General features: G+C 42.9%; 1 protein-coding gene across 1 annotated transcript; it reads right to left on the bottom strand.

The window, feature by feature from the left end:
- Positions 1 to 272: 272 nt before the first annotated feature.
- LOC145405994 (cytochrome P450 3A41-like) lies at positions 273 to 8,896 on the bottom strand. The gene is made up of 6 exons (XM_080277177.1): positions 8,884 to 8,896; positions 5,771 to 6,455; positions 4,950 to 5,168; positions 3,341 to 3,401; positions 586 to 776; positions 273 to 442 (listed from the first exon to the last, which is right to left on the bottom strand). The coding sequence occupies exons 2-6, from the start codon at positions 6,453 to 6,455 to the stop codon at positions 273 to 275; spliced, it is 1,326 nt and encodes a 441-aa protein (XP_080133303.1). The 5' UTR covers positions 8,884 to 8,896.
- Between the last annotated feature and the right edge of the window lie 7,185 nt (positions 8,897 to 16,081).

Genomic DNA, 16,081 nt, shown 5'->3' with positions numbered 1-16,081 from the left:
ACCCCTTCGTTCCTGAATAACACACAAGAATACAGTAACAGAGCAGAATCAGAAATAAATCGTTAAGGAAGAGGTGTTAGTAAGCTTCTTGAATAAACACACAAGAATATAGTAACGGAGCAGAATCAGAAATAAATCGGTAAGGAAGAGGTGTTAGTAAGATTCCTGAATAACACACACGAATATAGCAACGGAGCAGAATCAGAAATAAATCGGCAAGGAAGAGGTGTTAGCAGGTTTCCCGAACGTACTGGACTAGTGCCGTACATGTCTCATTCGTGTTTGCGGGGTGTGAGGAGGATGTGGACGCCCTCCTTTGGCCTCTGCAGGAAGGGTGAGCTTTCCAGCTTGATATCCTCGTGTCCTGGTGGTATCCTGAGGTCAGCTGCCAGGATCAGCTTGGCCACGGCTACTTTGGTCTCCATCAGGGCGAACCGCATGGCTAGGGAAGAAATATCGTGTATTTAACAACTGAAATGCGTCTGTAAAGGAACCAGCCCCATGTCCTCTTCTGACCCCATATCCTATTCTGACCCCATGTCCTACTTTGACCCTATGACCTATTCTGACCTCACATGACCTCACCTAGACAGTTCCGTGGCCCCACCCCAAAGGGCATGTGGGTGAAACTCTTGATGTTGGCCTTGTTCTCGGGCAGGAAGCGGTCAGGCCGGAAGTGCTTGGGGTCAGGCCAGTAGCGGGGGTCATGGTGAAGACTCCAGACCGGAAACTGCACGAACTCCCCCTCCTTCAGGTGTAAATTGGTTCCGGGGATGCTGCAGGAAAGGTGGGTGGAAAGGTTTTTATTACACCTTTGATTTAATTAGTTAGCTATATATCTGTCTATCTATGTATCTTTCTATCTATCTAGCTATCCTTCTATCTGCTGTCATATGTCTATCTATCTGTCTATCTATCTCCCCCTCCTTCAAGTGTAAATTGGTGCCGGGGATGCTGCAGGAAAGGTGAGTGGACAGGTCTTGAATATACCTGTGTTTGTCTTTGAGATTTAATTATTACCCCCGCCAAGGAGATTAAGTTTTCACCCTTGTCCGTTTGTTTGTTGGTTGGTTTAGTTTGTGAGCAAGATTACCCAAAAACTACTGGTCGGATTTCCACGAAACTTGGTAGAAGAATGGGTCTTGGCCCAGAATAGACTCTATTAAATTTTGGTGCGGATCCAGATAAAGGTGCGGATCCAGGATTTTTTTTTTTTTTTTTTTTCACTTTAACATTGCGAGGTAGGGCGTTTTTCTACATTTTCGTAAATTTTTCAGTGAATATTGCATGGATCGTGATGCAAAAAATCAGGCCTATTTAGGATGTTGGTATCTACGAATGTGTACAGTTTGGCGCGGATCCATATAAAATTCCGGATCTAGCGGATTTAAGTATGCTTTTATAGGGGGGTGGTCTTTTGCCATACTGGATTAGACTTGATGGATTTAAAAGGAACTGCATGTTGGGCCTTGGCGGAGGTATGTGCTCTACTGAGTGCCATTCTAGGTTATCTATAAATCTGCCTATCTATCTATCTGTCTACCCATCTACATGTCTATCTTTCATCTGTATGTCTATCTACTACTACTACTACTACCACTACTACTACTACGGCTCCTACTACCACTACTACTACCACCACCACCACTAGTACTACTACTACCACTACTAAACCACCACCACTACTGCCACTACCACTACTACTACCACTACCATTACCACTACTGCTACCACTACTATTACTACTACTACTGCTACTACTACTACCACCACTACTACTACTACCACCACAACTACTACTACTATTACCACTACTACTACCACTACTACAACCACCACCACCACTACTACTACTACTACTACCACTACTGCTACCACTACTACTATTACTACTACCACCACTACTACTATTAGTACTACTACTACAACCACTACTACCACCACAACTACTGCCAGTACCACTACTACTATCACCACTACTACTACCACTAGTACTACTACCACTACTACTACTACTACTACTACTACAACCACCACCACTACTACTACTACTACTACAACCACCACTACCACTACTACTGCCACTACTACCATCACCACCACTACTACTGCCACTACTACTACCACCACCACCACTACTACTGCCACTACTACTACTACTACTACTACTACTACTACTACTACTACTACTATTACTACAACCACCACTACTACTACAACCACCACTACTACTACTACCACCACTACTACTACTATAACTACTACCACCACTACTACTACTACTACTGTTACTACTACTACCACTACCACCACCACTACTACTACTACTACTACTACTACTACTACTACTACTACTGCTGCTGCTGCTGCTGCTACTACTACTACTACCACTACTACTACTACTACTACTACTACCACCACTACTACTACTACTACCACCACTACTACTACTTCTACCACCACCACTACTACTACTACCACCACTACTACTACTACCACCCTACTACTACTACTACCACTACTACTACTACCACTACTACCACTACCACTACTACCACCACCACTACTACTACTACCACTACCACCACCACTACTACTACTACTACTACTACTACTACAGCTGTACACCATAATTTTACATACATATGGTTCTGTTCATCATTAAGTTCTCCTCAGGTGTTCATCTGTTCATCTCTAAGTGGTCCTAGAAGTGTTCACCTTTAAGTGTTCACTGTTCTGTGTTCTTTGCCTGTACCTGTTCAAGTGTTCATGTTATTTATTTCCTGTACACTTTGTTTTAAAATGTTCAACAGTTCTCATCCCACACACTGTTCACCATGTACACCTCTTGTTCACCATGTACACCTCTTGTTCACCATGTACACCTCTTGTTCATCATTACACCTCTTGTTCACCATGTACACCACCTGTTCACCATGTACACCTCTTGTTCACCTTGTACACCTTTTGAAGAGAGAAACCTTTACTGTACGCAGAAAAAATCATCTGGAAATTTACCAATATCCCGGGAATCGAACTCGGGACTCTCCTGTGTACAGTACAGGTATCTCTCTTCATTCTGACTCGCCGTAAGTGCTTGGGATAGATTAAAAGCATCTACTTGCCGAGTGCCAGGGGGTTGACTCACCCTCTTCAGGCCCACAGTGGGGGGCGGAGGGACGTTGGTTACAAGATTGTGACAATGTGAATTAACTTTTACCTGGTCGTGGTGTAATGGTATGCTGCCTGGCTCTCACCTGAAAGTCCCGGGTTCGATTTCCGGCATATTGGTAATATATTGGATGATGTGCACCTTTTGTTCGTGTACACCTGTGCTCACCTGTAATCTTTGGTACACATCCGGTCTACAAACAGCGCTGGGGGGTAGAGCCTCAGGGTCTCTGTAAAGGGAAGAGGAAGACCAATGTAAACTGCCATGACTGCCTTGGTATACTGTCTACCTATCTATCTGTCTATATATATATATATATATATATATATATATATATATATCTCTATATATATATATATATATATATATATATATATATATATATATATATATATAAGCAGTCAAAAAGCCAGCTTCAATAATATATATACTCCCTGGGATTTTGATTTAGATCAAACTGAATGACTGCCTCTCCAACCACATCAAACGTTGCCCTCTTCACTCGAGACAGGCGTAGATTTCAAACACACACACACACACACACACACACACACACACACACACACACACACACACACACACACACACACACAGCCTACATGTGAACCAGTAGGAAGTGGAGTTCAGTGTTTAGGTTCACAGTAAGTATACACACACACACACACACACACACACACACCACCTACTTGTGAACCAGTAGGAAGTTGAGTTCAGTGTTTAGGTTCACAGTAAGTATACACACACACACACACACACACACACACACACACACACACCACCTACATGTGAACCAGTAGGAAGTTGAGTTCAGTGTTTAGGTTAACAGTAAGTATACACATACACACACACACACACACACACACACAATTTAACTCTTCAGTCAACCTCACCTATTGGAAAGACACCCAGAATTATAAGGACATGTGGAGAGAATGGAGAACGAAAGACTGACTAAGAGGGTGTATGTAGGTGTAGTGGAGGGAGGGGGAGACCGAGGATTAGTGGAGGGATGGACCTGAGTGGTATATGAGGGAGGGGGGAGTGAGTTGGGGGGAGGGCAGTCAAATGGTGGGTGACAGAGCGACTTGGAGGCGTTTTGTCTGCGGCCACCCTTTGCGGGATTGGGGCGTCGGGCTATAGATAGGTAAATAGATAATTAGGACACATATGATTTCTAGGCCTAGGAGTCACGTCAAAGGCCTCTTGTAAACTGAAGGCACCAACAGACACACACTCCTTTCAGCTGATTTGCAAGAATGAGGGGTGGGTTAAATCGCCTCAGCCCTGCCTGAGATAGGGTGAGGCAAGATAATGATCTAGTGTTGATGGGAGAGCGGAAGATGAAGCAGTATGACAGTATGAGGGGCAAGGGGTCGAGAAAATAAAGCACAGAATACACGAGAAAACACAGCACAAATTTAAAAGGCAGGACAAATTTAAAAGGCAGGACAATTTAAAAGGCAGGACAAATTTAAAAGGCGGGACAAATTTAAAAGGCAGGACAAATTTAAAAGGCAGGACAAATTTAAAAGGCAGGACAAATTTAGAAGGCAGCACAAATTTAAAAGGCAGCACAAATTTAGAAGGCAGGACAAATTTAAAAGGCAGCACAAATTTAAAAAGGCAGCACAAATTTAAAAGGCAGCACAAATTTAAAAAGGCAGCACAAATTTAAAAGGCAGGACAAATTTAAAAGGCAGCACAAATTTAGGAGGCAGGACAAATTTAAAAGGCAGAACAAATTTAAAAGGCAGGACAAATTTGATACGGAACTCACCCATAACACAGGCCTCGAGGAACTTGGCCTCCATGACCCCCTGGTAGGTCAGCTCGCCCTCCTCCTTCACCAGCTGCTCAAGTTCCTGACGAAGGCGCTGCTGGGGCTCGGGGTTCTTGGCAAGGAGGTGTGAGCAGAAGGACACAGTGGAGGCGGTGGTGTCGTAGCCAGCCACCAGGAACAGGATGCACTGCGCCACCAGCACTTTGTCGGTGAGGACTGGCGGTGGACGAGATCAAAATATAACCCAATTTTGAATGAATTACTTAATATAATCCAGTTTTGAATACATTACTTAATATAATCTTAAAGTCAATCTGAGGGATGAAATTTAGCAAGACATGGATTCGGAGAAAATGAAGAGTGAATGTGAGGAAATCAAGAGAGAGAGAGAGAGCCATCAACGATTTTGGGAAAGATAAAGGTGTGCAAAAACTTAGTAATTCAGAGTTTGTCTTGGGCTAGTTAGAGTGTTAACAAGAAGGTGTAATGACTGTTGGTAACTGGAGAGCCATTAAGACAGTCACTCAGAAATATCAAGTCCCAATTTTCCCCAGACAACGAAATACAATCTTTCAAATTTACCATCCAGGTCCCGATATGGTACCTATTTCAGCTCTACGTAGGAATAGGACAGGATGAAATAGACCCTGGACAAAGATCACAGCATTGGCCCGGGAATCGAACCCGGGACCTCACGTCCATGGTCCTAGTGTACTCCCGATTACATCACTTGCACCGCAGATGAAACTTTTACAGATATGGTAGAATAGAAGACCTATGAAGAGATAGTGTAGTAATAAAAGGCAAAGGTCAATCACCGTGCTTAGGGGAGGCAGTGGTGGTGTCTGAGTCTTCAGCCTGCGCCTCCAACAAGAGGTCAAGGAAGTCCCCCCTCTTTTCGCCGGCTTTGCGGGCCCTGATGGTCTCCTCCGCTACACTCCGGAAGAACCCAATCTCCTCTGAGTCCTCCTTGAAGCCCAAAGCGTTGAACAGTCGTGGCATGGTCCTCATCATAAAAAACCTCAGTAGCATTAGTGGACTTGCAGCAAAAAAAGAGTCTGCTTTTTGGGCAAAAAGAGGTTTTTCTTGTGTGAGAGAGTTGCACTCGATGCCAAAAGCACAAGATGCGATAGTATCCATGGTGAACCGTCCAGCTTTGTCCTTCATGTCAACAGACGGATTCTTTTGTGCACCTTTCAGGCAGGAAGATACAAATGTGTCAGCAAGTCCACACATGAGCGGGAACATGCTTTTCATCTTCCCACTGGTGAATGTTGGGGATAGGACAGCACGTAAGTCCTTCCACTCCTGATCCTTCTTACTTCCCAGCATCTGACTCGAGTAGCTGTCAGGCTGGTTCACACCAAAGGGCCGCCTGTTCACGAAATGATCAAAGTCCTTTACGAAAATGTTCTTCATTATATCCGGGTCACACACTGTCAGTACGGGAATGAAGCCCTCATACAGGCCAAAGTAGGGACTGTTCTTGTAGGTGTGGTACATCTGAAACCAAGAAAACTAAAATACTCTCAGCCCCAGTAAAGTATGATAGTTATTTAAGTACACAAAATATTTATATAACATCCCATACACCAGAAGCTTCCTTGGGAGGAGAAAAATATCTTAATCCGTCTCTCTGGAAATCAGCAACTGTGATTAGTAACCTCCTTTAGCTAAGACAATTCCCTGTAACTTATTCTCTCTTTTAAATACAGTTTCTTAACATGGGCACTATAAAACATGCATTTTGTAATTGAGATACTAAAAGGACATGGCAGACGAGAGGTGATGTCAGTGAGAGTAGGCAGGATACAGAAGCGATATTAAGGGATGAGGTAACCATAAATACTGTATATTTTGTAAACCCTGTCTTACACTTTTCTCAACTCTGAAGAGGTAGCCAGCAGGTAAATTTAGAGAGTTTGGTGATTCAGGTATGTACTTTGAAAGACCAATACATTGTTGGCACGGAAACAGGTCAGCTCAACCAAACACTGTGTAATGGATTGTCCTCATTCTTACCCCTCTTAAATTCTGTATTGCCAAAAACCGGATGCCTTTCTGAAAATACAAGCTAGAAAAAGGGAAAGAGGGAGAAAAGAGAGAAAGAAAGGAATATAGGCATTAATATTTCATTGCACAATATGTAACACCAGCACACTATGTAATGTCTGGTGTTCAGGAAGACGTACACATCCTCTAGCCCAGAATGCAAGCACACAATGTATGACAAACACATACCAGATGATTAAGAATTTCGTGGTGAATCAAAGACATGGGGTAACTGATGAAAACCAGTTAGTTCACGTGATGGAAACGTACCAGATATTACACACATACATACATACACACACACACGTGTCTCCCTGCCAGAAACCAACCAGTAATATATCAAGGGAAATTTGAAATGAGAGAACCAGAGAAGGCAGAAGGGGACTGGAGAGACAAGGGAAGGAAGCTCAGGGGATAGGGTAGAGTAGGATGTTCACAATAACACTGACAATACGTGGATCAGGTCACTCTGTCCATCACATAATTGCATCACAGTAAAAACCCCTTAACCCCAGAGTGTCTATACCTCATCTTCACTTACGATACAATATAGACGGAGGGGCAAGGGAGACAGAGAAATACTTACCTCAAGATAAAACCCACAACGAACTATCCAAAGCCTCATAACCTTATATCGGTAACAGCCCACACTACTGGTGACAAAGGTGCCTCGCCAGCCTACATCTACAATCCCAACCCCTAGCTACGATTATTATCCACACACACACACACACACACACACACACACACACACACCAGTGGATTTGAGTTGTGAACCCTTTATATTGCCATGTCTTAAGCCCTGTCCACACGAGCGGTCAATGCCCGCGGGCACAAGCGAGCGCAATTTACGCATTTGCCCGCGGGCACAAGCGGTGAGCCCGTCAACAGGCAAACAGCTCGCTTGTGCCCGCGGGCATTGCCCGCTCATGTGGACAAGGCTTTAGCCTCTGTGTCTTCATACTGGGACACTCAAACGTTGTGTGGCAGTACATGGTATTTAAGACAGAGAGGCTGCTGATACCTGGTGGCAGCCATCATCCACTCACTTGATGTGGTGCTGCCTCCTTCTTCCTTCAACTGTATCATTCTTTCCATGAGTGCCCTCCTCTCTTCTTATTCTTCCTTCATTCCTGTCACTTTTTATCACTCTTCTTTCCACTCCAGGTGGCTCTACACTGAGTGACAAGTCTAATGGTTTCGTGTATCTTAGGAAACAATTTATGGTGTTGGGTGGTAACCCTATCATAACATAACGGAGTGATGTGGAGTCTACTATGGTGCCCTTGTTAACTGGGTGGAGTAACGCAAATGCGGCATCCATCCAGAAACCAAACCTCCACAATCTTCCCCGTGCCTTGCTGTGGTGAGATGTCTGCTGCAGGGGAAGATCAGTTCACTACACTGGATGGCTCTGTGAGGGTGGTTGCTTGTCTGTGGTTGATGGGTTTGCTCAGCTAGACAGACTGGGATCACTTATCAGTGGTTTATGAGAAGTTTAACCCCTATGTGCCAGTTGATGTGTATAGCCATCACGATTTTGGGCACAGAGCAATGCCGGTTGACGTGTATAGCCACAAGCATCTTCCCGCCACCCTTTGAACTTTAACGTATCCTTACTCACCAACGGGACCACCTGCTGACATAGGGATACTTTGATTTGAAAGAGGAAGAGTTGATGAGTCTTATGCATCTTTAATTTTTTCTCTGGCTGTTATAATTTGGCAAATATTAGGGTTTGAAGTAAAGGTATTTTTTCCAAAATCACGATATCCCCCATAGGGAGGAGCCTGCAACATCAGAAAACCCCTACATGTAAGGGTTAAGCCAAAATAACCATCTGTGGAGAGATACCAGGTTCTTCTAGTTAATGTCTCACATTGTCGAGGGCCACCCAGCGATTTTCGAAGGGTGACATAGTCCGGTGGATGTGGCCGAGGAAGGGGAGAGCTGGTGGGGATGGAACTCCTCTGCTGGCCCAGTAGTTGTAGCGCCATCTTGAGTATAACCACGCCGTCACCAGCACCAGCACCAACATTACCCACGTCACCAACATCCTGATCCCTTTACCTGGCAAAAACAAGAAGAAGAATGCTTGAATTATAAGCCAGTCAAGTATGTGATGGTCATTTCAAACAGGCTGTCAGTACTTCCCAGTCCCATCTACCTCAAGTTTCACACACACACACACACACACACACACACACACACACACACACAGCCATTGACCTTACATGCAACTAGGTGAAGGAAATTAGAAGGCAGCAGCTCGTATTTATGGGTATCGAGTACACGAGGAGAATCATTTAAATTCCAGTCCTCTCCTAGACTACGAGAGCCCATTGTTTAAATTACGTGCCACTTCTCTTTAAATTACGCGCCACTTGTCTATTTAAATCACACGCCACTTCTCTAATTTACGTGCCACTCCTCTGTTTAAATTACATGCCAATTCTCTGTTTAGTTTATGCGCCACTTTTCTGTTTAATTTACGCACCACTTCTCTGTTTAAATTGCTCGCCATGACTCCGTTTGAATTACGTGCCACTTGTCTGTTTAAATTACGCTCCACTTCTCGTTGATTTAAGCACCACTTCTCTTTAAATTACGCGCCATGACTCTTTAATTTATGCGTCACCTCTGTTTAAATTACGCGCCGCTTCTGTTTCAGTTTTAGGTAAAGAAGAGAATAAAAGGATAAAGGTGCAGATTTAGCCTAGCAATTGCACAAAGGTCTTTAAGGTAGTGGATTTTTAGGGCACATACTCTTGCAAGTCGGTAAGATGACGGATTTTTAGAGTACATAATCTTGAAATCACCACACTGTCACCACCACCGCTCCCGACACTGCCCATACCCCAGGACTGTGATGTGTTTACGTGCCAGACAGCAAAGAGAGACAGGTGCGATTGTGGAGTCCTGCATTCACACACTGACAACACCAATAAAAGATAAGTAAAAGAGTATCAGCACCTCAGGAAAGGAAGTATTTTAGAATGTGCTGAAAGAAACTGATGACCAGCAAGGAAATTTAGTAATGACAGGAAAAGTACAGTCTTAAACAGGTGGTTGAGGTGGGAAAGCAGTGGTGTGTACTATCTATGGTTCCATTCCACATCACAGCTATTAAACACAATAATATTACATTCTGATTTCTTTAATATGGGTAGAAGAAAATTAAACACTGAGGTGGTTTGGCCATGTGGAAAGGATGGAGAGCGAGAGACTAACGAGGGGAGGGTTTGTGAGTGAGGTAAGGGGGAGAGGAAGAGGAAGGCTGAGGATGAGATGGAGGGATGAAGTGGAAAGGTATATGAGAGAGGGGTGTGAGCTGGCAGGAGGGCAGAGAAATGGCAGGGCGACGTGGAGGCGAGTTGTTTGTGGCCACCCTTTGCGGGATTAACCCCTATGCGCCGGTTGACGTGTATAGCCATCATAATTTTGGGCATGGGGCAATGCCGGTTGACGTGTATAGCCACAAGCATCTTCCCGCCACCCTTTGAAATTTAACTTATCCTTACTCATCGACGAGACCACCTGAAGATGTGGGGATACTTTCATTTGAAAGAGGAAGAGTTGGTGAATCTTATGTATCTTCAATTTTTTTCTCTAGCTGTTATAGTTTGGCAGATATTAGGATTTTTTTCCAAAATCCCGAAATCCTCTGTAGGGAGGAGCGTACGACATGGAAAAAACCTTGGTGTGTAGGGGTTAAGGCATCTGGCGATAGATAGATAGATAGTTATGGTTACAAAATTGCCAGTTAATTATGCAAAGCATTTCTTCTGGGATATTGTAAACAGGGAACTAATTACCAAGGAATATGGGAGACTACGATACAGTAACAACATTTAAAAGTGGCCTTGATATATCCACCTTCTCATCCTCAACTGGCTATCACAAAAGCTAAGTGTTTTCCTTCCATCCAGGTCGGGGAGAACACGGCCAAGACCTCGACATCATTAAGAGATTAGCGTCACACCTTTCTACATTAAGGCAGTGAAGAATATAGCACTCCATCCTGTGATATTTCCATGAGAATATACAATGTTGTATGGTGATCATTTTACTTTGTCTTGCTGACCTCTGATGGAAGGACTGGTGGGTGGGGGAATATTCTTAAATTTCTCCATCTTCGTCTCATAAAAAAGATACCACAGCTATAGTTTTCTCTGTCATACATGGACACGAAGAGACAAGTACTGTAGGAGTGTTGCTGTTTGCTCTCCTCTGTGTTCCATTTCACAAAGACTCTCTCACGGGGTTTTGCAGTGACTATGAATTGTTTGAGCGATGGAAGTGGCTGGATGAGATAGGTAAGGAGATATGCGTGACGAAGGCTACATCACTTTCTCTTTCTTTCCTTCTTTCTTTATGTGTGTCTATCCTTCTTTCTTTAATTTTCTTTCCTTCATTCCTTCTTTCTTTGTCTTTCTGTGCATCTATTTTTCTTTCATTCTCTCTTTCCTTCATTCCTTCTTCCTTTCTTTCTATCTGTCTATCTATCTATCTTTCATTCATCCTTTCTGTCATCCTTTCCTTCTTTCTCTCCATCTTTCTTTCTTTTTTTTCTTTTTTTTTTTTTTTTTTTTTTTTGAGTGGTTCCATCTCACAGGAGCGCAGTTTGGTGTGGCTCGCTTCTCTCACGAAATAGATCCAAGAATTTCAGTTCTCTGATGAGTCGATGGATGTGCGTTCTGTAATTCCTGATTGCTGTGTTGATAGTTCCGCCTTTGTGCTTTCCTGTTGGTGTTTCCGAGCCCCTTCCCTCCATGTAGGGGTGCTGGGGCTTAAGACGATGCTGTAGTCATGATGAAGGAGGCATAAATGGTGTCGCTGAGTCATGGTGGTTCAGCAGTCACGAGCGGTCATAACATTGTATCCGATTACAAGTTACACGCACATCATGTCAGTAGCAGGTGACATTCATACTAACGGTGATGTGGGTCTGTAAGTATCCCTGTTAGTACTACTAGAGATTGTACTTACGCCCTGTTAGTACTGCTAGAGGTTGTACTTACGCGCTGTTAGTACTGCTCGAGGTTGTGCTTACGCTGAGAGCCAGAGGAGGAGGTGGGCACTGTCGCTGCGAGAGTGAAAGAGGCACTGACGCGACACGAGAGGTTGCCACTGAAGACTTTGCCTGGCCTGTGACCTTGACGGGGTGATGGGGAATGCCAGGGGGAGAGGGGAGGATACAGTTTAGGGTACAGGGTCAAAGCTTGGGTGTGGTGGAGAGTGTGGGTGTGGTGTGGGGATGGAGGGGTGGGAGGGAGGAGGGGAGGGCAGGGGGAGGTGGAGGCAATGACAGTGGAAGAGATAAAGTTGTGGGGGATGAGGAGGGGGTGAACAGGAGGGAGGGGAGGGGAAGGAAGGATGCCTGGGGAGGGGTGGGGGCTAGGGTGGGTGGTTGGGGAGTGCAAAAGAGTTCAGGGGGAGGTTGTAGTGGATGACGGTGAGGAGTGGAGGGGGAGGGGGAGGTAAGAAGGGTGGAAGAAGAAATAATGAGGTCGAGGAAAGGTATTGGAGGATGCAAGGGGAAGAATAGGGATTGGGACAGATGGTGGGTTGGATGTACAGGGTGGGGGGGAGGGGGGAGGGGGAGGAGAGGTGGGGGGGACAGTGAAGGGGAAATGGGGGATGGAGGTGGAGGGGGAGGGAGAGAGAGGATGAGAGTGGGGAAGGGGGTATGAATGAGAGATGAAGGGGGAGGGGGGGAGAAAATGGGGATGGATGGGAAAGGGGAGAGAATGCAAGTGAAGGAGGAGGGAGAGAGAAGGATAGTGGAGGGAAGGAAAAATGGATGAGACTGGAGGGGAGGGTGTGGTGGAGGGGGGAGGGGGAGAAAGCAGATTACAAAGCTCCTCTCACTGTGACTCTAACATATTTTTATCACGCCTCATATCTTTGCATTGTAAGTATTAGCGTCACATCTTCAATTGGGAGTTACACGATATTTTTGGTATTAGTTTTAGTGAGGAAAAACAACTTGTAACAATAATAATAATCATAATAATAATAATCATCATCATCATCATCATCATAATAATAATAATCATCATCATCATCATCATAATCATAATATCAATAATAATAATAATAATAGTAGTAGTAGTAGCAGCAGCAGCAGCAGCAGTAGTAGTAGTAGTAGTAGTAATAATAATAATAATAATAGTAATAGTAGTAGTAGTAGTGGTGGTGGTGGTGGTGGTAGTAGTAGTAGTAGTAGTCGTAATAATAATAATAGTAGTAGTAGTAGTAGTAGTAGTAATAATAATAATAATAATAAAAATAATAATAATAACAGCAATGATAATAACAATAATAATAATAATAATAATGATAATAATAATAGTAATAATAATAATAACAATAATAATAATAATAAAACTAACAAAAACAACAACAATAACAACAGTAACAATAACAATAATAACAATAACAACAATAATAATAATAATGATATAATGATAATAATAATAATCATCATCATCATCAGGAAAATTCGTCTGCTCAAAAGGTCGGATCGTGGAATTCGGCGCCTTCCGCAAATCACTTTATTTACAAACCCAGACCCATTTTATTCAACAATCCCTTGACCTTCCTTGACCTCTGTGACCTGCATGGAAAATTTCAGAAAGCTAGGTCAACTCTAAGTGCGCTTTTAGAACTAAAGAAAGTGCTAAAGATTGTACTGTACCTCAAAAAGTGCTAAAAATTGTACTCTACGTATGTACTGAAAATTGTACTCTACCTCAAAAAGTGCTAAAATTGTACTCTACCTCAAAAAATGCTAAAATTGTAATCTACCTCAAAATGTGCTAAAAATTGAACTCAACGTCAAAAAGTGCTAAAAATTGTACTCTTCCTCAAAAGTGCTCAAATTTGTAATCTGCCTCAAAAAGTGCTAAAAATTGTACGCTACCTCAAAAAGTGCTAAAAATTGTACTCTACCTCAAAAAGTGCTAAAAATTGTACTCTACCTCAAAAAGTGCTAAAAATTGTACTCTACCTCAAAAAGTGCTAAAAATTGTACTCTGCCTCAAAAAGTGCTAAAATTGTACTCTACCTCAAAAAGTGCTAAAAAAAAATGTACTCTACCTCCTATATAACAGACCTGTGGAGAATTGGACTAGATTTTAATACTATAAATATCAGGGAGGGGGAGGCCAAGGATGAGATGGAGGGATGGAGTGGAGAGGTAGGCTATATGAGAGGAGGGTGTGAGCTGGGAGCAGGGCAATGAAATGGCGGGGAACAGGGCGACATGGAGGCGATTTGTTTGTGGCCACCTTTTACGGGATTAAGGCGTCTGGCAATAGACAGACAGATAAACAGAAATATCAGTAAAAACAGCAGTAAAAAATAGCTTTGCCCTACACTGGTTCTCTACTGGGTCAACAGGCAGTGATATACAGTAATTTTTCGTAGCATTTTATCTATTGGAGCATCTTACCCCACTAGGCCACCAGGCGCCCGTTTGGTTATATGGTCACCACCCAGCGTAACAAATGGCTTCCTGACAGTAATCCATTTAGTTTGCCAGTACAGTCATCTGAAGATAGCGCTACATCAGGTGAGTGGATGGAGGGTGCCCTTGCCTACCCTATCAATAAGAGCGGTGCTACATAAGGTGAGTGGATGGTGGGTCGTGTAAACATTCGTCGTGGGTGCCCACCCAACTACCCACCTATCTATCATAGTGCCCATGTGTCTGCCTACCCACCCATCTATCTACCTGCCTACCACAGTACCTACTTACCTACCCGCCAGCCTCCCCCAGTGCTTACCTACCTACCTACCTACCAGGGGCGCCCCCAGGAGGACGCACCGGACGCACGTGTGTCTACTGTTTGGCCCCCAGGCAAGAAAGGGCCCCCCGGGGTCCTGTTAGGGAAATCTCCTCAACCTAACTTAAGTAAACCTCATACTGAGCAATAAATAGTATAATATAATCAAATATATTACCTAAACCTATACGCAATAATTAAAAGAATTTGATAACTTTATCATTATGTAAGTAATGAAAGAACATATAATGTAAAATAGACGGGGAGCTAGCTTGAGTTTAATTACACAATTGCGTACGAAAGGTCTGATGACGGCAATCGATTGATATTAGTTGAGTAACAAAGAAAACCTATTTCTTGAGTTTCGCATTCCTGGCGTTATGGGGTGCGGCACCCCCCAAAACCCCAAAATTTCACCTTCAATTACACTTTTCCGTACAAGTCTGAATTTTATGTCATGAAACCAGTGATTGTCATTGAATCAAAATATATAACTCAAGAAAAGAAATTGCCTGGCGTTTTTATTTAAGAAGGGTCCTTTTAAGGGGATAAAAGGGGTTCAATTACACTTTTGCGTACAAAAAATTCACTTTGCTACTCTTGTCCAATTATCCGTATATAAAACAAAAATAATGCCTAAGAAAGGCTCTTTCCTGGCATTTTCAGATAAGAAGGTGTCTTTTGAACTGACACATGAAACTTTAGGATAAATTGAAAAAATCAAGATAAAGTTTCATTTCACTAACAAAACGACTTCATCTTTGGTAAGTTGCTCAGACAATTGATAAATGACCAAACTAAATGGAATTCACTTGCACATAAGAAATATATACTGTTTTATTAGTTTTCTTTGTTTTTAGTAATAAATATTAGGTTAGACGACAAATCAATTTGGTTAATTCAGTGATATTGATGAAATGTACTGAAATACATGAACTTCATTGGTAGCTACTACTAAAGAAAAAAAAATGCCATACTTATTGCCAAACAAGTAGGTACTGCCCTCTTATCTCCAACAGGAAATATCTTAAAATATTGATAACATATGATAAGTGACAAGTAAAAATTGTTTGAAAAACAATTATGTTTCAAATAAAAAATGTATCTTTTACAGTGAATGAATCCTCAGTTACACACAGCTCAGCAAACTTTTATCATAATGAACATATAAGAGGTACTGGTTTGATAATGAATGTGTGATGGGTGGGTATCCAATGTCCACTGCATTCAGGCTGATCCTGTCAGGCTAACCTTAATCACTGTCCTCACTATCCTCTTCAGTATAGT

Source organism: Coenobita brevimanus, chromosome 69, assembly GCF_032717465.1.
Source record: "Coenobita brevimanus isolate Jiangsu-jjx chromosome 69, ASM3271746v2, whole genome shotgun sequence".
NCBI lineage: Eukaryota > Metazoa > Arthropoda > Malacostraca > Decapoda > Coenobitidae > Coenobita > Coenobita brevimanus.
Note: the sequence above shows the minus strand (reverse complement) of the source record. Positions and strands in the feature narration are given on the sequence as shown.